General features: G+C 40.8%; 1 protein-coding gene across 3 annotated transcripts in view; it reads left to right on the forward strand.

Moving 5' to 3' along the window:
- Positions 1 to 26,221, forward strand: part of LOC129733821 (glutathione hydrolase 1 proenzyme-like) — an 840,124-nt gene extending 813,903 nt beyond the window's left edge. For all 3 annotated transcript variants that reach the window (XM_055695340.1, XM_055695339.1, XM_055695341.1), the window contains one exon: positions 26,014 to 26,221. In XM_055695340.1, the coding sequence (XP_055551315.1) occupies positions 26,014 to 26,160 (147 nt within the window). In that variant the 3' untranslated portion in view covers positions 26,161 to 26,221. The remainder of the gene's footprint in view (positions 1 to 26,013) is intronic.
- Positions 26,222 to 26,660: the final 439 nt, after the last annotated feature.

Genomic DNA, 26,660 nt, shown 5'->3' on the forward strand with positions numbered 1-26,660 from the left:
CTTTGCCATGACTTCGACATGACTATTTTAAACAACAGTGAAATGACACGTATCCCGAAACTTCCAGCGCGCCCAAGCGCTTTGGATCTATCCTTATGTTCGACGTCGCTACGGTTGGATTGCACATGAAAGATAATCCACGATCCTCACGGTAGCGACCATTTCCCTATTCTTATTTGAATTACTAACGGGTCAACTCGCATGCGACCAATTGACATTCCGTATGACCTTACACGGAATGTCGATTGGAAGTTATACGAGGAAATGATTTCAAAAGCGGTCGAGTCGATTCAACATCATCCACCACCCAAAGAATACAACCTCCTCGAGGGCTTGATTCTCGACGCCGCGTTGCAAGCCCAAACGAAGAAATATCCCGGCGTAACGATCAAAGAACGGCCTCCCTTTCCGTGGTGGCACCAAGAGTGCTCCGATGTCTACACAAAAAGATCCGACGCGTTTTTGGCCTTCCAGAAGGAAAATATACCTGGCGACTATTTACGGTATTCGGAGCTTGATAAAAGCAAAGCAAAGCCTTGGTGCGACATCACGATTCGAAACTTGACCTTCTGTTTATTTATACACAGACTTCGCAGCCGACTATTAAGTGTACAGGACAATAGCGGGGCTAGCGCTACGATCCTACTGACACTAACAGTCTCTCTCGAGACGAGACTCGAACTTACGACGACTGGCTTGTTAGGCCAGCATCGTACCTCGAGACCATCTGGGAGATTCGGAGCTTGATACCAAGCTTAAAAGCTTGGCTAAAGCAAAGAAACGTGGATATTGGCGTCGGTTCGTGAACGAGACTTCGAGGGAGACATCGATGAGCACTCTTTGGAACAGAGCCCGAAGAATGCGGAATCGCGTAACGGTCAACCAAAGCGAAGAGTCTTCAAGTCGGTGGATATTTGATTTTGCCAGGAAAGTATGTCCGGACTCGGTTCCTGAGCAAAACATTGCTCGTGTCGCGTCTCCGGGCCACGACGCGATAGAATCATCTTTTACGATGGCAGAATTTTTAGTTGCCCTCCTGTCCTGTAACAATACACGCCTGGGTTAGATAGAATCAAATTCAACTTGTTGAAGAATCTACCCGGCAATGCCAAGAGGCGCTTATTGAACTTGTTCAATAAGTTCCTGGAGCAAAACATTGTACCACAGGATTGGAGGCAAGTGAAGGTGATCGCAATTGCAATGCTATCCTGTATCCGGAAATTAATGGAAAAAATGATACTTCGTCGTTTAGACCATACATGGGTCGAATCAAATGGTCTACTATCAGATACTCAATTTGGCTTCCGCCGTGCCAAAGGGACGAATGATTGTCTTGCGTTGCTTTCAACAGATATTCAGCTGGCCTATGCTCGCAAAGATCAAATGGCGTCTGCGTTCTTGGACATTAAGGGGGCTTTTGATTCCGTTTCTATTGACATTCTTTCGGGTAAACTTCACCGACAAGGATTTTCTCCAATTTCAAACAATTTTTTGCACAATTTGTTGTCCGAAAAGCACATGCATTTTACGCACGGCGATTTGGCAACTTTTCGCATTAGCTACATGGGTCTTCCCCAGGGCTCATGTTTAAGCCCCCTTCTTTACAACTTTTATGTAAATGACATCGACGAATGTCTGGCAAATTCATGCACGATAAGACAACTTGCAGACGACAGCGTTGTTTCTGATACAGGAGCCAAAGCTGCCGATTTGCAAGGACCATTGCAAGATACCTTGGACAATTTGTCTGCCAGGGCTTTACAGCTAGGTATCGAATTCTCTCCGGAGAAGACTGAGATAGTAGTTTTTTCTAGGAAGCATAAACCTGCTCAGCTTCAAACACAATTAATGGGTAAAACGATTTCTCGTTTTTTTCGTTTGATTTGAACGGCAGAAACGATCGGTTGAACGAAAAAAAGTTTTTCTCTTTCTCTCGTGTGACGATTTTTTTTCTAACGATAGCGACCGCAGTTTTGGAGAAGCCGATTTTAAAACTCTCTCGCTCGATCATTTACAATGTATGTTGAACGGAGCAAACTAGAGTATGATCGGCAGCATGTGGCGTGTTTTATTTTCGTTTCTCTCGTTCTTGAGGTTCTTGACTGGCTGTCTGAACGGTCAAAAAACGGTCGATGAATGCATTTTCGCTGTATCGGATGGGATTGGGGCACTGCTTACAGATGCACGTTATTTTTTGGTGGAGAAGTTTGTTGTTTTTGTTATTGATGCTAAGCGATTATTGCTTGAGGACAAATGAGGTGGCGCTAGTGCGCTAGTCTTGTCGGCGCTAATGCGCTAGACTTAGCGGGAAAGGTCGAATTAAATGGCCTACTATCGGATACTCAATTTGGCTTCCGCCGTGCCAAAGGGACGAATAATTGTCTTGCGCTGCTTTCAACAGATATTCAGCTGGCGTATGCTCGCAAAGAACAAATGGCGTCTGCGTTCTTGGACATTAAGGGGGCTTTTGATTCCGTTTCTATTGACATTCTTTCGGGCAAACTTCACCGACAAGGATTTTCTCCAATTTTAAACAATTTTTTGCACAATTTGTTGTCCGAAAAGCACATGCATTTTACGCACGGCGATTTGGCAACTTTTCGCATTAGCTACATAGGTCTTCCCCAGGGCTCATGTTTAAGCCCCCTTCTTTACAACTTTTATGTAAATGACATCGACGAATGTCTGGCAAATTCATGCACGATAAGACAACTTGCAGACGACAGTGTAATCTCTGTTACAGGAGCCAAAGCTGCCGATTTGCAAGGACCATTGCAAGATACCTTGGACAATTTGTCTGCTTGGGCTTTACAGCTAGGTATCGAATTCTCTCCGGAGAAGACTGAGATAGTAGTTTTTTCTAGGAAGCATGAACCTGCTCAGCTTCAAACACAATTAATGGGTAAAACGATTTCTCAGGTTTTGATACACAAATATCTTGGTATCTGGTTCGACTCTAAAGGCACCTGGGGTTGTCACGTGAGGTATCTGATGAAAAAATGTCAACAAAGAGTGAATTTTCTTCGTACAATAACCGGACAATGGTGGGGAGCCCATCCAGGAGACCTTATAAGGCTTTACCAAACAACGATATTGTCTGTTATTGAATACGGGTGTTTCTGCTTCCGCTCCGCAGCAAACACACATCTGATCAAACTGGAGCGAATACAATATCGTTGTTTGCGTATCGCCTTGGGTTGCATGCAGTCGACCCATACGATGAGTTTGGAGGTCTTAGCTGGAGTACTACCATTGAAAACCCGCTTCTGGAGCCTGTCTTCTCGCATTCTTATCAAATGTGAGGTCTTGAACCGTCCTGTGATTGAAAATTTTGAAAGGTTAATCGAACTTAATTCTCAAACCCGTTTTATGACGTTGTACTTCAATCACATGTCCCAAAATATTAACCCTTCTTCGAATATTCCAAATCGTGTCGACTTATCAAATACTTCTGATTCTACTGTGTTTTTCGATACATCCATGATAGAAGAAACTCGTGGAATCCCGGATCATTTACGCGTGCAGCAGATCCCCAAAATTTTTTCCAATAAATATCGAAACATCAACTGCAACAATATGTTCTACACTGACGGATCACTTTCTGATGGGTCCACTGGCTTCGGTATTTTCAATAACAATTTAACCGTCTCCCATAAGCTTGATAATCCTGCTTCTGTTTACGTCGCAGAATTGGCTGCAATTAAGTACACCCTAGGGATTATCGAAAAAATGCCCACGGACCATTATTTCATCTTTACGGACAGTCTCAGTTCCATTGAGGCTCTCCGATCGATGAAAGATTTAAGCACTCTTCGTATTTCCTGGGGAAAATACGGGAACATCTGAGTGCTTTATCCGAAAAATCGTTTCAGATTACCTTAGCGTGGGTCCCTTCTCACTGCTCGATACCGGGCAATGAGAAAGCGGACTTTTTGGCTAAGGTGGGCGCAACAAACGGTGATATTAATGAAAGACCAATTGCTTTTAATGAATTTTTCGCACTTGTACGTCAGAATACGATCATCAGTTGGCAAAATGCTTGGACCAGAGGGGAATTGGGAAGGTGGTTACATTCCATAATCCCCAAAGTATCGACGAACCCGTGGTTCAAGGGGTTGGATGTAGGTCGGGATTTCATTTGCGTGATGTCCCGGCTTATGTCCAATCACTTTAGATTTGACGCGCATCTCCGTCGTGTTGGGCTCGGGGAAAGTGGTATCTGTGCCTGTGGTGAGGGTTATCACGACATAGAGCATGTGGTTTGGTCATGCCCTGTACACCGTGACGCCAGGTCTAAAATAATAGCTTCCCTGCAGGCCGAAAGTAGGCAGCCGGCTGTTCCTGTTCGTGATGTCTTGGCGAGCCGTGACCTATCCTACATGTCCCTTATATACATTTTCCTGAAATCCATCCACGCCCCAGTTTAATCCTATTCCCTTCCGCCTACATCCAACCAAACGACAAGAACACGTTAAGACCCCGGATCCGGAAACAGCAACTAGACCCGCACGATACTCTCAGGTCCCGAGGAAGACAACCCAATATGCCAGTCCGTAATATCTTGGTCCAGCAGCGGAACATATTCAATATGCTGCTTACCTATGGCGATGGAAAACCATCAAACAACAAATCAGTGCTTTTAATGCAAAACATTCTAGCTTTAAGTTAGATTTAGTTTCAGCTCGTAGTCGGCAGCGAGGATAAAAAATTTGCTCTTAGTTATTAAGATACTTTAGAAAGTAAGCTACCAGATATAATTGGCGCCGTTAAACATTATATTGTATTTGTGCCGTGTCAAATAAATTATAGATGAAGAAAAAAAAATGAGGTGGAGATATAGTTTGAATATTTCTTCATGCGAAATGCTGAAGTCCGTCGTAGTTATACGTCGCAAAGCGCCGACAGGCACAAGTAGTGTTTTTACTTCTGCCAACGCGGCTAGCATTATACCATATGTTGCGTTGCGCGCGGCTGTAATTTATATTTTTCCGAAGCTTATTCAGATTCTTGCTTCACTTGTGTCATTGACCCAACAGATAAGCCGATATATACTCTATTCTTTTTATATCCATCGTTATCAGTAGGCTAATTTTTCAGTCAATTTTTTTTCTGATTCGTTATGCATAAATAGTAGAAAATGTCAATCCTTATGCCCTGATAAATCACGTTCTACAATTGAGTTGATAGTTTTGTGATGTATTGGTTGATAACCGTCTTACAAACTGTGTTTTCTTAGATGCAAAAGATTAAATAATGGTAGATTGCAAATCAGCAGAAACATTAGAGGCCACCTAAATTGAATTGTTGAAACTAGTTCAATTTTAGTTGTGAGTTGTTAGTTGTTTCTGGTACCCAGGAGCGGATTAAGGCGAAGGCGAAGCAGGCGGACTTCAAAATTGATGTTTGATGCATGAAAAGGGATCATCAACAATGTATGGAGAACACTATTAATGTATAACGAAAAAGAATTTTCCGCATACAAATTGACTTGAAAAATCAGCCTCCTGATAACTATCGAATTTAAAAGTATCTATCTGTTAGACCGATGATATAAAGGTCAGATTCGATTATATAGAGACTCGATTATATGTATATGATTCTATTATATATCATTTCAAACTCGATTATACTGCCGTTCCAAGCATAGTTGTCCCAGCGTGCATAAGAACGGCAGTATACTGCCCATAAAAGCATAAGAGTCCCATATGGAAATGCTCACAGCTGAGAAAATTGCAAATGAAGTTCTAATCTTGAATTTATAGTAAATAATTTTGATTTAACTAAAAGTATGTTTTATTCAACTGTATGCTCATGAGGTGAAGCTTTGGGTACTTTCATGAGTTCTAAGAACATTCGCATGAATTCCAGGCCTGGAAATAAATGATGGGACTCGTTTGCCTTTATTTTTTCTCTATAAACAGAAAATAATAGCATATCTGTCTCCACGCATTCTAAGACGGCCAAGGCATTTATAATTATTCCTTGTTGTGTCTGTCATATGAACAGTTTATTTTAATCCAGCATAGAATTGCAATATAGCTAGTTGGTTCTAACGGATTGTAGCATGAACTGGTGCATGTTGTTCTCCAAAGAGCAACTACAGCTGATAGACGAAAACTCGTTCGACATAGAGTCTACAGTGAAATACCTCAAGACTCCACAAGAAATATTGACACAGGCCGTAAGGCCACACTCCTAAACATTTTTTTTTCTACTCATCCCAAATGCTAAGAAGAATTTCCGGAGATAGTTGAGTTGATAGTCGCTGCAACTATCTTCGAAAATACATATAAGTTTCATTCAGTTTTAATGTCTCTAGCTTATTTTCAATTGAACCTGGCAAACATGAACTGTGTTTCAATTTATTTTAGTCAAGGATATTTGTATGTGAACACTTTTCTTTCAACTGATAACAAATGTGAAATGTTGTTTTTAAAAGGAAATTTAGTATATACTTAGGATGGGACTCGTATGCCTTTATTTTCAATATGGGACAGGCAAGGTTTGGTATTTTTCCAGTATTTTTCAGAACAAACTTTCAAATTTCATCAAGGCATTCGAAAATATGAACAAAATAAGATACATTGACAGCATAAACTCAAATTTGCCAAAAGGTCATATGGGACTCTTATGCTTTTATGGGCAGTATATATAGTAGCAAAAATTTTTTTTTTTAAATTTCAAATGTGATCTAGAGCGAACATTTCGTAAGAGAACATCCAGAAAATGCGTTACGCTTGATAGAAAGGAAAAAAAAATAATAAAAAAAAATTTTTTTGATTTTTTTTAAAGAATTTAAAAATTAAAAGAAATTGAAATACCTTAATAAAATTACCTTAATAAAAATAATTTCAAAAATTTGAGAAATTAAAAACAAACGAGTTGACAAATCAATATATACTGATCTAACTTTTTCTTTCCTTTTGACAGCAATTACACCAGGAATAACTACAAGATATATGTATAATTTTTATAGGAACTGTGTTTGCTGACTTTTAGGGGGATGAGTCAAAAATAAAATTCTGCCTATTTATTCGAAAATAATAAAACATTCATGTAAAACGAATAAAATACATTTTTTCTCTGATTCGATTGTATATAAAATTCGATTATATATAGTGGAAAAAAATCGGAGACTATATATAATCGAGTCCGACCTGTACTTAGCGATGCGAAAATCTAAATTAGCTTCGGACAAAGTACACCACCGCACAGTGGGGAATCGCTGGCCATCCACCCAAAATTGAAAATGTGAATAATATTTCAATTATATTTTTCCTATAGTTGTATACTATTGAAGTGACAGAATCCAAATTTTTAGAGCATTACGACAAAATTTGAATTTTCGATGATTTTTCAAAGTGTACTGAGTCAGCGTTTTTTAGCGTTTTTCTTGAGAAAAAGGCAATGTTGCGAAATTTGCTGGAGCCCCGAGAGTAACTTGAATCTTGATGACGTCTAAGTAAAAGTTGTCTATAAAATAGTGGAGAATAATTCCTTATCATTGGATAATGTATAATCCTCATCATTGGATAATGTATATATGTATAAATTGACGGAATAAAAAAATTACGTATTATTTGCATAAAACAGCGTTTAAAGTATAGACGGCAGGGTTTGGCACTATTGGCACTAGTTTTAAAAGATAGCTTGGTTTTCCAAGCTAATGTCTTGAAACGCATCTAGTTAGATCTTGCGCAGAGTACCTTTCTTTCGAAGAGAAACAACGAGTGTTCGGCACATGTCGGATTTCAAAAATGTAAATTTGAATTGCACACTGCAAACTGTCTACATAATAACAAATGGCTCATATAAGTCTGATAATAACAACGTTTTCAAACAAGTTTCAGTATAATTAATCACACTATTTGCATATATACAAGTTTAACTGATCTATATTTCGATAATTAACGAAGTATCAAAAATTAGTCATTGTTTATGGTTTGGATCACCAGCAATGACTACCAAAATCATTTTTTTATGTTTATATCATACCAGTCACATGTAAAAACAATCGTGTAAACATAAACCATGACATAATACATCGCCTGCTAATTTCTACAGAGCAAATAGTGAATAATTATTTTGACGTTAGAAACTACATTTCGAAAACCCTTCTTGAAGATATTAAAACTGTATTGAAAATGAACACAAAAATGAAGATGAAGGTAAAAGTGAATGGAAAAACATGCAAATGAAAAAAAATGCGAATGCGATACAAAGAATCAATAGTCACTTTGAAAAAAAAAACAAAAAAATTTCAACACGAAGTTTTTTTTTCAATTTTTTATTCTTTTTCTTAATAACTGATTAATATTTTATGTATCTATGGCATATGAAAGTCGTTCAAGCATCATGCATTTTATTTTCCAAAAGATTGAAACCGACGTAGAATTTTCCTCATATAATATATATGAAAACATGAAATTTCCCATGGCGTCAAAAATACGCATTTTCATGTAAAAATAATATCAAATTCGGACTCAGCTTCCAAAAATATAAAAAAACATGTATTTTCCATGATTTGAAGATATTTTTTCGCTTGGCCAGCATTTGTATGGAGCCGCCCCACTGTGCACCGCCGCGACGCGAGCTGCGCAGCATAAAGTGCTAGCCGCGTTGGCAGATGCAACTACACTACTCATGTCCAAACGCGGTGCTTTGATTTTCATGGATGCTTTGAGAGATGTATGAAGAATTAATCAAACAGCTGCAACACCTTACCTTTCCATAATCGCTAAACATTAACAACAACAATACAGCGACTGGCGATCAAATGAATTTTTTTCCGGTCTTTCATTGTCACTAAAAATCAATGGATATTGAACAAAAGGAAAATGCGGAAAAAATCGTCATAAAGTAGTGCGAACAGGATTGCGAGGATTCTACACTAGAGAGGAAAAGAGATGATCGTAATGCCCGTTCGTTTTATTTTGCAATCGGAAAACGAAATTGAACGCGATAGCTCGGAGAGACGAACGGTGTACGAAGTCCCGCACAAAACGGATAAGATGAAATAGAATGACTGATATTTTTGTGTTCGGTAGAAAAAAGGATTGATCAGAGCACTGTTTCTCACACACAAAAAAAAAGGAATAACGAATAGTTTGCTCGCCCTTTTTTATAGTTCTTTGTTGTATTTTGGACATGCAACCTTTGACGATTTTTTTCTTTTTTATTTTTCTTTTCTAGAACACTGGCAACGTTGCGTTCGTAGCGCTCTATTGTACGACTCTCTCATCTATTATGAGCCTTGAAACAAACAATATCGCACGCTTAGCCTTGGGGCTAATAGCGGTCTCGATCAACTAGATTAGTTGAGAGAATTCGTTATCGATATTGTTTTTGGCACATTTTGCATGTGTAGGATAAGTACAACGATACACCGTGCCCCAGAGCTGAGTCGAAAATATTTCCAGCTCGAAAAGATCGTCGACTCGATCGGCAATCGAACCCGATATCACAACCGTGTGGGAGAGCTAGCCGACCGACATCGCTAACCACAGAGCCACGGGGACCAGCCTTGAAACCCAACTTGAATTTCAAAACTATTTCTTCACTTGCACGCCGTGGCCTTTCACTGTGTCTCCTGAGACACTATCTCACTCCCTTCACGGTTGATCACTGAACAATATTGAGCCGTAATTTATGGGACTTCGATTACCCTACAGATGGAAAATTTTTCCTTTTCCTTTGTTTTCACTTCACTCGAGCCTCTTCTAGGCTGCTGTCCTGATAATCTTCTTTTCTTTTTCCAAGCCGCTCTGACTTCACTGTTCTCCTTGGCCACTACCAACTAGTTCCGGACTTAAGTTGCACTTAATCTTTTACAAATCTTCAAATCGCTTTATCGATAAATTCACACCCACTCTCCTAGGCATCAAATTACACTAATTCTCACATACACCCACTTTCGTGAATCAAGGACTCTGCCAATTCCTTGTAAACTGGTTTTATTGACGTTGGACTAACGTCTATATCGAAGTTAGGCACCTGAATTTGAAAATCTAGTAATTCAACCAGGGAAAACCAGGAAAAAGTGGTCAGGTTTTGAGCGCTTATATATCAGTCATTTCTTTTCAGAATTTCGAGGTTTTGGCATCAACCGATCAGAAATTCTTTTACGGTTGAATTTATGTAACAAAAATAACCTATTGTTCGAGATACACTATTTAAAAATTGATAAATCACATCGATTGTCTAAATCATACCGAGCAACCAATCACCACCTCTCTTCACAAGCACAGTCGACACTAACGGATACAACCGATCTGACTTTGTAAACAGTCTCGCAGCTTTCAACCAATAGCGAGCTCGCTTTCGGTAGTTGCAACAGGTGTTTCAACACCGTTTTATAATGCTTCTTTTATCATTACCACTGAACAGATTCTAAACACCAATGGCTTGATTGATAGGGGAAATATTGCGCAAGATTGTCATATAATAATTTAAATATGTTTTCGATACTAAACTAGTTAAAAGTTGTGTTAAAAGTCGTGCACATTCAACCAATCACAAGCTCGCTTCTCCTTTGCTCGCGGATGGATTTTTGCTTTGGGCTATATAATAGCCTGCGTCGTCTCATAGCAGTCATAAGTTAACAAGTGGAAGGCCACTAGAACGGTTCTGATTAATCAGCAGAGGTGACTAATTCCAGTGGCGGAACTGAGCTGCAGCAGAACCAGAGCGGTGGTATCAGGCAGCAGCGGCGGAGGTAGTGGGCAGCTGCATTTCTTCATTCAGTTCGGTTCCCCTTCGATCTGAGTTGGACCCCACCAGCGGTAATCCAATTCAGATATCCTTGGGTAAAAACAGCCAGAAACTGCACGAGCCAGCACCGCTACTAGGAAAGCTACCTCCATTTAGTGTGTGTGCAGTGTGCACATATAGCGTATGTGCATCTGCATAGCTATGACATTTGCGATAATAGTGATGATAGCTAACCAACCCATGTGTATTGATAGCTAGAGCTGTTGCTAGCTATAGCGTGTGTAAGGCAGGTATTAGACGAAGAAAATATTTGCTATTTTTGGTACGGATTTTATTTTGTGTAAATAAAATTCGTACCAAAAATAGCTAATGTTTGCTTCGTCTAATACCTGCTTAAGACATAGCATGTGTAGCATATTATGGCTATTGCGTGTATATCCAGCGTGTGTACGGATAGTTATAGCGTGTGTGTGGATAGCTGCTGCGTGTGTAATGATTAGTTATAGCGTTTGTATGGATAGTAATAGCACATGGTTGGATAGCTTATGCGTATGTATAGATAGTTGTATCGGATATATGGATAGGAATAGCGTGTGTGTAGATAGCTTTAGCATGTGTGTATAAAAAGCTACAGCGTGTGTATAAATAGTTTTTACGTGTGTATAGATAGTTATAGAATGTGTGTGGATAACTATAGCGGGTGTTTATCGAAGATTATTATTGTTATTAAAAATATTAAAACGTCTTAACCAACACAGTTGTGAATTTGATTTTACAGCAGCGATTTTAACTTCTTCACCCAGTCTTAATTCATCGAGGAAAAATTACTGCCTATGAATGATCAACACTTATTTACTAGAAATTTCATTTAGATCAAAACAGGTTCTTTTGAGTATCATAAATTATTGGTAAAGAGAGTTGCAAGTTTTCTCAATGAGCATTCATTAAATTTTCGTTTTTGTTTCTCGGTGCGCGGTTTTGATTTTGTTTCTCGCACACAGAGAAAGAAACAAACTTGTTGCTATCGTGAAAAATTACAAAACAATTAGGAATGCTCTGAATCACAATTGAAGAAGTTAAGATATTTTCCTGTCACTCGCCAAAACCTTGATAACAACTACCGAAAAACGTGTAATTGAGCTCTAGCTATATAAGGTTATTGAAATAACCGTATTTTTTTAATACTTGAAGCTATATGCTGGGCTGGAGCTAACCTAGCATGAGTTTTATCGACTTAACCCTTAAATGCGCAATGTTGTTTTAAAACAACACTACTAAAAACGTTTTAAAGTATACGTATTTTAGTATTTTTTAGAAATAATTGAATAAGATTCCCGACTGGTGCTGACTGTCTTTGAAAATAAATTTTAAAATAAGGTTAGTGGTTAGTGAAAATGTTTGAATTATCAGTAATTATACTAACAAAAGGTCAATTTTAAAGATACTGTTAACAAAAGTAATTGTTTCGACTTAATTCTGCGATAAAGTCACAGTGTTGTTTAAAAACAACATGATAATATTTGCACATTAAAAAGTAAATCTATCAATTTTTTTATGCATATTTGTTAGTTTAAGAGCAGTTACAAAGATTTTATGTATTTAGATGATCATTTAAGGGTTAATCTATCATTTAAGGGTTAATGTCAAACAATTTTTAAATTCAAAATTTTCGTTTGAATCGTTCTGGGCTCCAATTTCAGATAGTTTCGTTAAGTTTGCTTTTTGCTTAGATAGGAAAATTTTACCAATTCGCTCAATTAAATGATTGTCTTGGTAGTGCAGCTACGAACAAAGGTTTGATTCGAATATGTATGAAATGACAGCGATTAAATAAAAGATATCCATTCTTTTAGTATATATTATTATTTACAACGTTTTAACGTTTCAGCATTCAGAAATGCACTGTTAGATAAAATTGCAGCAAATACTAGAGTTGCAATTCTCTCTATTATTTGTTTTAATGGAATATAAGAATACCGTAGTCCAACGTCATGCGGTCGTGTCTTGAATACCACCCTCCTACTTTTTTCTATCTCCTGCCAATCATAAAGTCATTTGCGAACTGAACTTAACACTTTTCACTGCAGTTTCCGTTATATAATAGTCTTTCAAAAAACACATTTCTTTCCACTCGCTGTTGCACTTCCGCTAATATACCAACTCTTTGACGATATTCGGTGATAATAGCTCAGAAAACGAAACTTTTCCACAACTCGCAATTCTCTGTCCACTCTTGTTCTTCTTTTGTTTTCTTTTACGTACAATTTTTCTCCCTTATTGCACACTATACTGAAACCCTCGAATTTCATTCCACAAATCACATCAAATTAACTACCAAACTCGTATGGCCTCCGTAAGGCCGCTGTCGCCATACATGTAGGGCAACTCCTGTTGCTCTATCAAGAACTGTGATACTTTAGACGGAGAAATCTAAACCGAACCACGAAATTCCTGTACGTACGGTACGGACCGTACGGAATCTCATTAACTTTCCGATTGAATTAAGTTTTACATGAAAGCTTACTGCTAACCCTAAAGTGTATTTCGCGAAAAACAATTTCCCCTCGCGAAATCACTGCCTATCTTTATTACCCTAATGGCCTTTTCTCGGCCTGTCTCTACTTTAGAACATTTTATCTAAGTCAACCGAGAGTGGTGCGCCGCGCGCTCCCCACTCTTTATTGTTTCTAAGCATCTTTTTCGGTAACTCACCCCTCGCGCGGCGACGAGTTGCCGACCCATCAAGTATCCAACCACGGGCTTTTGTTTTATATAATTGTGCTTACGGGTGGCGGTTTTCGTCACCCAAGCCAAGCGGAAGACTGGGCTTCAACAGTAAGCATACTCTGACCTACTTCCATGCACAGCTGAGGGCTGTGCCAAAGTCAAAAGAATGCGGTAGGAAACCGGCTTCTTTCGGGGTTCTAAGTATGTCATCTAATGTGACGGAACCCCGTAGGCTTCTACAGGACGCGTGGCCGTTAAAATTTATTTCATGGTATGTGCATATGTATGTTTCAATGTATGCTCATATGTGTGTGAATGATGTTAGGTCTTGAATGTTCGGTATTGTTATGCTGTTGGATATCAAAAATTAAACCAACAGAAAATTTCAAGGAGTATATTTTCTCTAAAATCGTGTAAATCGTTTGAATGAGAAAGGCTAAGTCTCACCGCTAGGTGGATGATTTTGGGTTTTTTAATTTTGTGGCATTCCCATTATTATCCATAATAGGGTGCCAAAAGAATATAGGGAAAAAATTGACCGATGAATTCATAAATGCGCCAGCTTTTAAGAGGCTTGCCTCCTCGAAAAAAGTCCCCATGCAAAATTTGAGCTCAATCGGGTTTCGTTAAGTGAACCCTCAAAGCCATCAAAGTTTGAATCTTCTGCCATTGGAAAAACTTCAAAACAATTTGATATTGTCTCAGAAATCTCCCGTATTTCAATACAAAACATCGAATTTCGAACAGTTTTATATATATGCAGCTGGAACTTTTCTCAAATCTTTCTTGAGTCCTAAATCTTTTATTTGGTGGTAATTCGGTGAAGGTATCTTGCGCGGAACACATTTAAAAGTTTACATGAATTTAAATATGAGTGGCGCTCTTTAGCCTCATTACTACGTTCCCTCTTACAACCAATTATACTTACAAATTAGCAGAGCAAGGTTTTCATACGGGCTTTACGTTTCTTCAGGCTGCTTTCTGCACTACACCACGCGTAGTATCGATCGGTTCGTACATCAAAACACACACACTCACTCAATTAGCTTGCTGCCACTGCTCTTACGATGCGACATTTTAAATTCACTTTCTACTCGAACAGAGAATGGCCACTGTAGTCACAGCCCTTGATTTCACTTTTCTAACGGTAACAAAAAAACGCAAACACCCCGATAGCGTATGCGAAACTACAAGATTTTTTCCAACTTTCTTGGGCGCGGCCTCACAGAGCTTGGCTCCTTCGATAAGGATACGCTGTCACCAGGACTCTGCCAGGAGATGTGATATATTTACCCGAGAAAACGAAGGTGGCACAACTCCCGTACGGGAGGGACTACAGTTTTCTGCAGTTTTCGTCACCCAAGCCAAGCGGAAGACTTGGCTTCAACCGTAAGCATAGTTTGACCTACTGACGAAACTGGCTGATGGCCGTGTGCTAGTATGCTCTGTTATATTTCCTAAAAGAATTCCGGTGGAGGACCGGCTTTTTTCCGGGTTATAAGCGTACCACCTAATTTGACGGAACCTTGTAGGCATGGACGGGATGCGCGGGTGTCATTACACAATACATTTTGTTCAATCAGTTTCGTTTCTTTCCATAACTTTTGAACCACCTATGAATTGTTGGTTTGAGAGACAACCCGTAGTTATGTTCAAATAAGTCGTGTAACTTTGAGATGATAGACTTCCGTTGTTTTTACAATTTAATACACAACTCTTGAAAAAAAGCTCTATTATAATCAAATGAACCTCAAAATCTATAAGACAGCCAAAATATTCATTTGACACTAAGATTGTTGAAATTAATTCAGCCATCTTTGAGAAAACGAGTAAACTTGAAAAGTCCTCGGAACATATTTCTTTTCACTGGCTCGTTCAGTCCATTTGATACCAATATTGTTCAAATCGGTTGTGTAGTTTCTAAAATAATGAAGTCAAAGTTACAGCCCGATTACAATGAAATTCAATAGGGTGTTAAAAGGTAGCTATACTTTTCATTCGACACTAATTTTGTAAAAATCGGATCAGCCATCTCTGAGAATAGTGAGTGAGGTCAAATATCCTTCTGAATGTGTTTTTTCACATTTTTAAACATAACAGGCAAAGTAATTGTTCGATTGCAAAAAAATCACTAGGGTCTTATGGGGCAATTAGACCTTCCATATACCACTGATTGTAAGAAAATCGGTATAGCCATTCCTGAGAAACATGAGTGATATTAAACAGTTTCCCGAACACGTTTCTTTGCATAGCTTTTGAACCACAAGTTCAATCTTTATAAAATTTGAAAATTGAGGATTTTTTAGGTAGTCTGCATATTCAAACCCAATTTTGCTCAAATCGGTTGTGTATTTTATGAGATAATGATGTTTCGTGATTTTGACATTTTGATACATAACCTCCAAACTAAAAATTCGATTAAAATAGAATTCACTATAGTCTAATGGGACAACAAGACCTCTCGTTTGCAATTAAATTCATGGAATTCGGTCAAGCCATCTCTGTGAAAAATGAGTTAGAATAAAAAGTTGCACATACACACAGACGCATACACACACACGCATACATATACATACACACTCATACACATACACAGATATACACACACATACACATACATACACACACATACACACTCCTAACCGCGGGCAAGGTGCTTGAGAGGATCATCCTCAACAGACTGGTGAGGTACTCGGAGGGTGTACACGGTCTGACAAGTAACCAGTTCGGCTTCCGGAAGGGCAGGTCCACGCTGGACGCAATCTCTTCCGTCATCAAGACGGCGGAGGTAGCAATCCAGCGCAAGAGAATGGGAATACGCTACTGCGCAATCGTCACGCTCGACGTGAAGAATGCGTTCAATAGTGCCAGTTGGGACTCCATAGCGCTCGCGCTCAGGAGCATCCATGTACCGGTGTCGCTGTACAAGATTCTGGAAAATTATTTCCAGAATCGAGTACTTGTTTACGACACGGAGGAGGGTCAGAAGTGCGTCCCAATTACCGTAGGAGTTCCGCAAGGTTCTATCCTGGGCCCGGTGTTGTGGAATGTCATGTATGACGGAGTGTTGAAACTCAAGTTCCCTGTAGGGGTTGTGATCGTCGGCTTTGCAGACGACATAACGCTGGAGGTTTACGGCGAGTCTATCGAGGAGGTCGAGTTGACGATCGCGCACTGTATACGCAAGGTCGAGGACTGGATGCGCTCCAGGAAACTGGAGCTCGCGCATCATAAGACGGAGGTCACGGTTGTGAACAACCGTAAATCGGAGCAACAGGCGGTGGTCAGAGTCGGAGACTGCACCATCACCTCGAAGCGATCCCTGAAGCTCTTGGGGATTATGGTGGACGACAAGCTCACGTTCGGGAGTCACGTCGACTATGCCTGTAAGAGGGCCTCATCGGCTATTGCAGCACTATCTCGTATGATGTCCAATAGCTCAGCGGTTTATGGCAGCAAGCGAAGACTTCTTGCCAGCGTGGTTTCGTCCATACTTAGGTATGGTGGGCCAGTGTGGTCCAGAGCGCTAGGTACTAACAGTTACCGTGGTAAACTGGAAAGTACCTACAGGCTCATGTGCCTGAGAGTTGCGAGTGCGTATCGTACGGTGTCATACGATGCAATCTGTGTCTTGTCCGGCATGATGCCTATCAGCATCGCCATCAAGGAGGGCAGAGAGTGTTTCGACCAACGTGACACAAGGGGCATACGAGCTGGCAGCGGGAATGGTCCAACTCCACAAAGGGCAGATGGACGCACCGACTCATACCGGAGATATCCGGCTGGGTCGGGAGACGACATGGTGAAGTGAACTTCCACCTGACACAAATCCTGTCAGGCCATGGTTGTTTCAGGCAATATCTGCACAGGTTCGGACACGCGGTGTCCCCCATGTGTCCTGAGTGCGTGGAGGAGGAGGAGACTGCTGAGCATGTCTTCTTCGTATGCCCCCGTTTCGCAAGAGCGAGGAGCAACATGATGGCTGTGAGCGGGCCTGGCACTACTCCGGACAATCTAGTCCGGAGGATGTGCGACGACCCGGACATCTGGAACGCGGTCTGTGCGGCCGCCTCTCAGATTGTTCTGGAGCTGCAACGTGTGTGGCGGGTCAACCACCAACACGCCAGTGGTAGCTAATTACCAGTCTCCAGGTAGTTAGCAAGGAGGTTATAAGAGTAAAGAGGGTGCATCACGCACAAAAGCCACTCCCCGACGTAATACTTAACCGTCGTTCCGGGAAGACCAGGGCTGGAGACTGGAGGGGTTTTAGTGGGTCGGGACAGGGATCAGTAGGTGTCTGGGCGAGTGTAACTACCCCAGCATCTCTCCCCTAGTCTCATCCCCACACCCTGAGCTCTCTTCTCAGGTGTCTGTTTGCAGATTTCCCCGCCACCTTTAAAAAAAAAAAAAAATACACACTCCTACACACACACATACATGCACACATACACACACATACACACACATACACACACATACACACACGTACACACGCATACACACACATAGATATACACACATACACATACACACCCCTACACACACAAACACATGGGCGTATCAGAGTGGAAAATTAGATTATTGTTTGTCCAACGTCGGATATAAATAAATGTTCTTTAATAAAAACTCTTTAGTTCATTTAAACCTTTGGACATATCATTTTGGCGACGAGGATCGTTTAAATGGTCCATACGAAAAGTCCAATTTTGAGTCACTTTTTCGAGCATTTCGGCTGGTATCTCGCGAATAACGCGTGTAATGTTGTCTTCCAAGGCTGGAATTGTTGTTGGCTTATCCGCATAGACGAGAGACTTAACGTAGCCCCACAAAAAATAACCAAGCGGTGTTGAATCGTATGATCTAGGCGGCCAATTCACCGGTCCATTTCGTGAGATGAATTGCTCACCGAACTCATTCCGCAATATGTCCACTGATTCGCGCGATGTGTGGCACATTCATCTTTGAAGAAGTACGGACCAATGATGCCTCCAGCATGTAAACCGCACCAAACCCTGCATTTTTCTGGGTGCATTTGCGATTCTTGCATTGCCTCTGGTTGCTCTTCGATCCAAATGCGGCAATTTTGCTCATTAACATACCCATTTAACCAGAAATGAGCTTCGTCACTGAACACAATTTTTCGGTAAAAAAGTGGATTTTCACAGAGGATGAATTTTGGTAATAAAATTCGATTATTCGTAAGCGTTGTTCAGGCGTAAGTCTGTTCATTGTGAAATGGCAAACTAAACTGAGTATATTAGACTTTGACAACTGTTAGAATTCCCGCGGGAACTGTCAAATTTGAATACACGAAAAACCAAATAGCAAAAAAATCACCCTTTACAATCCAATAGTAACAGTACGATACGTACGTATCAGCAGAGTATCGTATTTACAAAATTTATATCTGAAACAAAGAGGTTGCGTTTTTTTTTCACTGAAGATTAATTCAATGCTCTGTGATAGACTGTTTTTTTTTGTCTTGTTGTCTGGTGCGTAAATTAGCTTGTGCGCAAGCATGCTGCATTAGGGTGGGGATTTTTTTTTAAAATGTTTGCAGGACCTGTTTTCCCAGGCAAAAAGACCTCCCTGGGGTTCAATAAGCAACATATAAAAAAATATGAGGAAATGCAAAAGTTGCCTGTATTAATGAACACGTCATGTTCTCGAATATATGCTCACAATAGACATCATTGCACCTCCCAAAAAAAGGCTGCAGAGAAAAAAAGAGAATGGGAAAAGGGAAACTAAGAAACGTCAGATGCTTCACATTCGTTGTTTTGCTTTCGTCTCGATTAGACGCAAATTGTTTATCTCCGTTTGATTCACAAAATAACAATACACGAGTTATCGTACGGGTTTGTTTTTTGTCGATTAGTTCATGTGCTGTGCGATAACAATAGCCTGCAGCATATCGGCAGAAACATCTGCACACTGGTAGGGGCAGGCTACCTCGCCAGTGATTCGATACGCAGCTGATATATCAGCAAGAATGATTCTCCCGCACCGCTGTTACCCCGCTAGCAGCACGGACCACCATACGATCGAGCGAGTGGAAGTCAACTACAAGTGGCATCTACAAGGTCACGTGGAGGGCGTGTATTTGTTGGCGATTGGTTAAATATGATTCGAGCCACTCCTGAAGTGGCTCGAATCATATTGAACCAATCGCCAACAAATAGTTAAATTTAACGGACAAAACTCAAAACCGATTCTAGTCACTTCTAGTGTCCCCCAAGGCTCTCATTTAGGACCTCTTCTTTTCATCTTGTACGTTAACGACATTTCCTTTATTCTCAAAAAACTAAAAGTGTTAATTTATGCCGACGATATGAAGCTCTTTTTGGAAATAAGAAATGAAGAAGACATCAATGCATTCCAGAATGAAATATACATATGCTACACATGGCAAGCTTACTAGAGTTAAATGTAAAAAAATGCAACCACATATCATTCTGTCGAAAAAGAACAACACAAAACATTACAATATCATTAGGAAACCAAACTGTAGCAAATTGTGAAAGAGTTAGGGACTTAGGAGTTGTCTTAGACTCCAAACTAACCTTCATTGACCACTACAACACAATAATCCACAAAGCTAATAACATGCTAGGATTTATAAAGCGCTTTTGTTACAACTTTCAGGATCCGTATACCATCAAAACATTATATATAGCCTATGTAAGATCGATACTGGAATACTGCAGCATTGTATGGTCACCCTATACAATCACACACGAAGAAAGAATAGAATCGGTACAAAAGCAATTTCTATTGTATGCTCTTCGTAAATTAGGTTGGACATCATTTCCTCTTCCATCATATGAAGCTCGTTGCATGCTCATAAACATACAATCGTTGAAAGAGCGTCGTGAATTCGCAATAGTGTCATTTGTAAACGACATCGTTTCGCAGCGCATTGATTCAGCTACACTTTTATCTAAGCTAAATTTCTACGCACCTCTTAGACAACTTCGAAATCGAAACACGTTTGCCACCAATCATTACCGCACAAATTATGCAAAATTCGAACCCTTGAGTCGTATGATGGCCACTTACAATCAATACTGCGAAACCATTGACTTTACAATGTCTCGGCATGAACTTAAATACTTTTTTAGCTCAATACGCAATCGCAACGCTTATTGAAAAAAATAGTTTGTAAGTAAACATTGTATTAGAATATTAGAATATTGTATATTGTCTACTTCTGATTGACGAAATGAATAAATATAAAGATACGGCCACTGTGTCACAACATGAAGCTGGGTCGTCATTGTTTGTTCTGCGGAGACACTCTTCCAGATTGATCCTACTAGCAGCCGTGAGGTCGTGACTTAGACGTTCGGTGAAGTATTCACTTTAGAATTTTTATTATTATTATTAATATTATTACTATGTTATAATATTATTATTAATATTATTATTGATATTATTATTATTATTGTTATCCAAATTTCGAACTTCTCAGCATATTGCTGGAACATTTCACCTACCCCGGGCTATCTTGAATGCCAAAGGGGTTAGGCCCGGTGGATTCGTCAAGTTTGATCCTAATCCTAATACCGTCTGCTTTAGTTGGATGTGTTGTGGTGGTTCAGAAACCTTCGTACCGTGTTGCAGGTCCCAAGAACCACTGCTTTCTGTATGCTGTGTAGTTCATTTCTCAGCACCAACTCTTCCAGGGAATTTATAAGGGCGCAGGGAACCAGTCCAGTAGCAGAGATTACTACCGGGACTATACGTACACCCTCAAGGTGCCACATCTGCCTCAACTCCTCAGCCAAATCGTGGTATTTCGTAATCTTGGTCGAGAATGTTGATTGGACATTACGATCTAACGGTACAGCGATGTCGATGATGGTTACCCGCTTCATCCTTTTGTCGTAGACCACAATGTCGGGACGGTTGGCACGTATCAGGACGTCCGTGGTGATCACGCGATCCCAGTACAATTTTACGCAGCTATTCTCCAGAACCGGGCTCGGCAGGTACTTGTAGTGGGGCACATACTGGTTCACCAAATTGTGCTTCAGTGCAAGTTGTTGGTGCACAATTTTGGCGACCGCATTATGTCGACCGAGGTAGGCTGCCTCTGCTAACGCCTGACAACCTGCGACGACATGTTCGATCGTTTCCCCTACAGCATTGCAATTTCTGCATCGATCTTCCACCTCTTCGTGCAATATGTACTTACGGTAGTTCTTCGTCGCAATGACCCGGTCCTGGATGGCTATCATAAAACCTTCTGTCTCCATAAAGAGATCACCTCGCACCAGCCACGCATTTGATGCCACCTTATCAATATGTGTTTGAGCTAACTGATGGGGGTGCGTCCCATGCAGCTCTTTCAGCTTCCACGCTGCGATCTTCTCGTCCGTAGTTTTTACATCGCAGTTCAGCTGGTAGTCCTCTTGCGCCAGATGCAGGGCGCTGCATCTGGCGCAAGAGGACTGCTCCACAAACAGTGCGGTAGATTTCGTGACGATTCTGGCTTTCTACGAAGTACCTCCACAACTGCTGTATCTGAAAAGCGCAGAGCGTCTGGTTAACAATAACCGCATCAATGATAACCTGATCTTTGCAGCCCTGCGTGTTTTTGCGGCAGCCTTTCTGTTCCTCAGTCATCACTCTGTTCACCTCGCAATGGTCCTGCACTTTTCGAGTGATTACCGACGAGAGCACTTTATACAGACTTGAGAGACATGTTATTGGTCTGTACTTAGCTGGATTAGCCGTGTTACGATCCTTCGGTAGGAGGTAGGTTACCCCTTTCGTGATGAATTCTGGTAACTCCTGGGGGTCTCTTAGCACCATGTTGAAGCATTCCGCTAGTCGTCCGTGGGCTGCTGACAGTTTTTTATACCAGAAGTTGTGCACAAAATCTGGTCCGGTTGCGGCCCAATTCCTGGTATACCGCGTAGCCTCCCGGATATCCTGGGTGGTTACTACTGCAGCAGCCATGCGTTCAATTCCATCACAATGTTCTTCCTCTCCTACCAACCACATCCCGCTGTCATTGTGTTGAGCGGGGTTCTCCCATAAATTGGCCCAGAACTGTGTAACTTCGCCGATCTCCAGAAGCCCCTCGCTGTAATCGGGTTTGTCGATCCTGATGTGGTTATAAAACTCTCTCTCGTTCGTGCTGAACATCCGATTTTCTTTCTTCCGTCTCGAACATTCACCATAACGCCGCATCCGTTTTGCAAGAGCACTCAACCGTTGTACATGGGTGTCGAGAATCTCCGTGATTTTGAGTTCACTGAGATCTCGGAGCTCTGCGGGCTTTACGATTTCCGCTATTTGACGAACAAGCCTCCTCGATCGGTTTCCCCTCGTGTACTGTGTCAACCGACCGATTTTTACCCGCAAAGTTGCAATCCTAGATTCCAGTCGTCGCATCCATGCATTCTGTGCACTGGGACAGGGACGACCTTCACCGTTACCTTGGGGATAGGTCCGTAGTCCCAGGGTTCTCACGACGGCTACAGTCGCGCAATACACAATTAACTGCAGCTCCTCAAGGTTCTTAGCGGCTTTCAAATACTGTGGCAAAATATCCTTATTGAAGGTTCTTACTGCATTCGTCAACCGGTAGGAATACTGTAGTTTTGGTATTCTGTGTCTGGAAGTGGGGTCTGTTCCCCGAAACTGTGTAACCGCTGTGTCCATCTGGAAAGCTAGTTCGCCTCGTAGTTGTTGTCGTTGTTGGTCCATTGTTTGTTCCGAAGCGCGTAGCTCCTCCACTGCCGTGTTTATCGATGCATTTTGTTCTGGCTCCTCACTCGCAACCGATGCATCATGCCCTGCAGAACTCATGCTCGACGTATCGCTCGATCCATTCCCTTCCCTTAACTCCCTCTGCACTTCCAGCCTGATGGTGTCCAGCTCAGTCACAGTGAGCATATTGTTGGATAGTACATCTTGTTCCGGTAAAGCTGGTTGGCAAACCGAGGGTACTGCTCAATGAACATGTCTAGCATTCTTGGCCTGCCAGACATATCCGTCTCCAACTTCGTGCAAACGTGGTAGCAACGAATCACATACATGTTCATCTCCCTAGTCCACATGATCCGTTGCCGTTGGCGGCCTGCCAACGTGAGCGACTGACGACGGTCGGTCGCAGCATCATCAGCAGGTGCAGCAGTGCCTTGGTGGAGTCTGTTGCTGCTTTGACTGTTTTGCGTGTAGTTTACGGGCTGTGTCCGTTGACTGGTGAGCCGCTCTTGCACCTCGTTCTCCTCCAGCCGCTGGCCGCTCGCTCTGTCCCCTGTTCCAGGACCAGCTCCAGCAAGGGCTCCCTCCTCGGGCGATCGCATTGGCCTATTTCTTCTATGTCGTGTCTCCATTCTGGGTTCACTTTTTAAATCGGAAGCCTAACCGGTTGATAGAGTTTTGGGCTTAGGTACTTATAGTGGTACCAGCTCGCTTGTCAGGACTGATTTTCGGATATTGTGTTATTTCTAGGGTGCTCAACAAAGCCCATTGTTAGGCCCCGCCACATCCATAGACCACCTCTGCGCCACCTCTAGACCATGATGAAATTCAACCAATTTTTTATATGTTGCTTATTGAACCCGAAGGAGGTCTTTTTGCCTGGGAAAGCAGGTGCCGCAAACATTTTTGAAAATAAGCCCCACCCTAATGCTACATACAATTGACCATTAGAGTGGCAATGAGATGTATGAAAAAAAAGACCTTCGAATATCGTTTAGCTGTGGGGCTCAAAAGTTTCGTCTTCTCGAAAAAAGTCGTAATGCAAAATTTCAGCTCGATCGGATATCGGGAACACGTGCCTCACAGCGGTCAAAGCTTCACGAATAATTTCGATTAAAATACATGAAATTGTCGATATCGAAATTTTTTTTTGGTGCCATATGTTTGAGAAATGCATGGAACGTCGAGATTTGGTGTTAGGGGCCATCCACATTCCACGTGGACAACTGTGGGGGGATGGTTGTGGAATGTCCACGGTTCTACAAAATGTTTATAATTTAAATGGGAAGTTGTCCACGAAGAGGGATGGGGGGCAGGTCAAAATCGTTAAAAATCTGTCCACGTGCAATGGTGATGGCCCCTTACATCGAAAAAAAAAAATTCTTCTCAAAAACCAACTTTCTGGTTCTCAGAAAATTTTCGAGCTTGGGGCCAATAGCATATATCTAAAAAAATCAACCTTCGAATTTCGTTTAGCGGTAGGGCTCAAAAGTTTCGTTCTCTCGAATAGATTGGACATAGGACACCGGGAACACGTGTCTCAAAGCGGTCAAAGTTTCAACTTTTCGACCGATGGAAATAATGCACAGGTAATAGTTCATGAGTAATAGTTCACCAAATCTCAACGTTTCCTGCATTTCTAAGACATAAGGCATCGAGAAAAAAAACGATATTGACAATTTCATGTATTACTACCTGTGCTTCTTTTTCATCGATATTTTTCGTGAAACTTTGACCGCCCTTTGAGGCACGTGTTCCCGATGTCCGATCGAGCTGAAATTTTGCTTGCATGGGGACTTTTTTTCTAGAAGACGAAACTTTTCAGCCTTACCGCTAAACGATATTCGAAAAATCGATTTTCATTGGCACTCTATTGACCATGAGAAAAACATGGGAATTCCAAAGATTGCCCTTGTGATTTGTTGATGGTAATATCGAGTTCAAGGCGTACAGGAATTTGTATACGTTTGAACTCTAATGGACAATCTGTTGAAATAAGGGGCATTCTCGGTATCAGCACTTCTTCGCCGTTGAATTTTCCTGTGAGTATTGTTCCTTGAATTGAATTATTTTTGAGCTGCTTCACAACCAGTCTTGTTCTTTCTTAGTCTCTCTCACCGAAATATCCACAATCAACTGAAAAATAAAATTGTAATTGGTGAACAAAGTCCGTTTTGATTTTTCACCGTACAATACACTATGATTCACGTTTTATTAAATTATTAGCAGTAGTTGTCAATTGGCAAACAAACAACTGAAAATTTGTCAATGCCTTCTAAGAATGTGCTATGTATGTCTATCTCTTCTTTCGGTTGCTCTCTGTAGAAACACTATTTTTCTCCTCAAAGTTTTTTCTTTAATATTTTCCAGTTTCTCTTTCCGTACAAAAATTCCTTGCATAAAGTCGAACAAAACAAAGCAAATTGCATACAAATCGGAAAATCCATTGCTAAGTTATGGAAGTTCGCACATTTTTGTCTCTCTCCCTAATTTATATATTTAGATACGTTCTGAATCATGCAGTAAATCATCTGATGGCTAGCCTGCTCTATATGTGAATCGATGTGTTTCGCCTTTTGCGGTAGTTTTGAAATCGGTAGATTTTTTTAATGGAGTTTAAATTCTCGACTACGGTGTTTCACGATGTACCGTATCCGTTCATGATATTTATCCTACTGCCTGAATTTTACATGGAATTACCAAATGAAAATTGTTTTTTTTTTTTGTTAACAAATAATAAAATTCACATTGAAAAGGCCATACCTCGGTGGATGATGCTTCAAACTGATATATTTCAACCTAATAACATAAATATTTACTAATTTAATCCTAAGATAACTTCATTATTTTTTATTTCAGATAATATTAAGAGGGCTACAAGCAAAGGGCCATTCAATACATCGCTACCGTGAACGGGGTTCGATTGTGTGCGGTATAGCACAAAATAAAACTGGTGTCTACGCCAATGCAGATTTTCGGAAAGGAGGAGAGGTTTCAGGTTTTTAATATAGTAAACAAAAATATAGTTTTATCAATAAAAGAATGGGTATATTAAAATGGTTACAAACAGTTTATTCTCTACAACACGATATATTTCGATATATTATTTGATATAGTATTTATATATTAATATATCATTGGCTTATTAACAATTCCAAAAACTGCGTCGTCTTTAACTGAGCTGTTCACTTAATTCTCTTTGGCTGATGGTTAATTACACTCCAAATATTTTTCATGTTATAGTTACCGGAAAAGTTACGTGAGTATTTTCCACGTTCCAAGTAGATTCTACGTGATTGTTGTGTGGCGGGCAAGTCAACTTACATGGCGCCACTCTGTACCACCTTCTCTCTTTGCCCGCTAGACGTCATTCAACTGAGAGCGGGCAAGTAATGGCATTTACGCGAGTGTTTAACAGGTAAAGTCATGTTGCAGTCGAAGGCTGTAACCAACGCAGTGGGTGATTTCCTGAGGGCGGCGAGCCTCTTCACATTGGTAACCGTAAC

The sequence above is a fragment of the Wyeomyia smithii genome, chromosome 1 (assembly GCF_029784165.1).
Source record: "Wyeomyia smithii strain HCP4-BCI-WySm-NY-G18 chromosome 1, ASM2978416v1, whole genome shotgun sequence".
In the NCBI taxonomy this organism is placed as follows: domain Eukaryota; kingdom Metazoa; phylum Arthropoda; class Insecta; order Diptera; family Culicidae; genus Wyeomyia; species Wyeomyia smithii.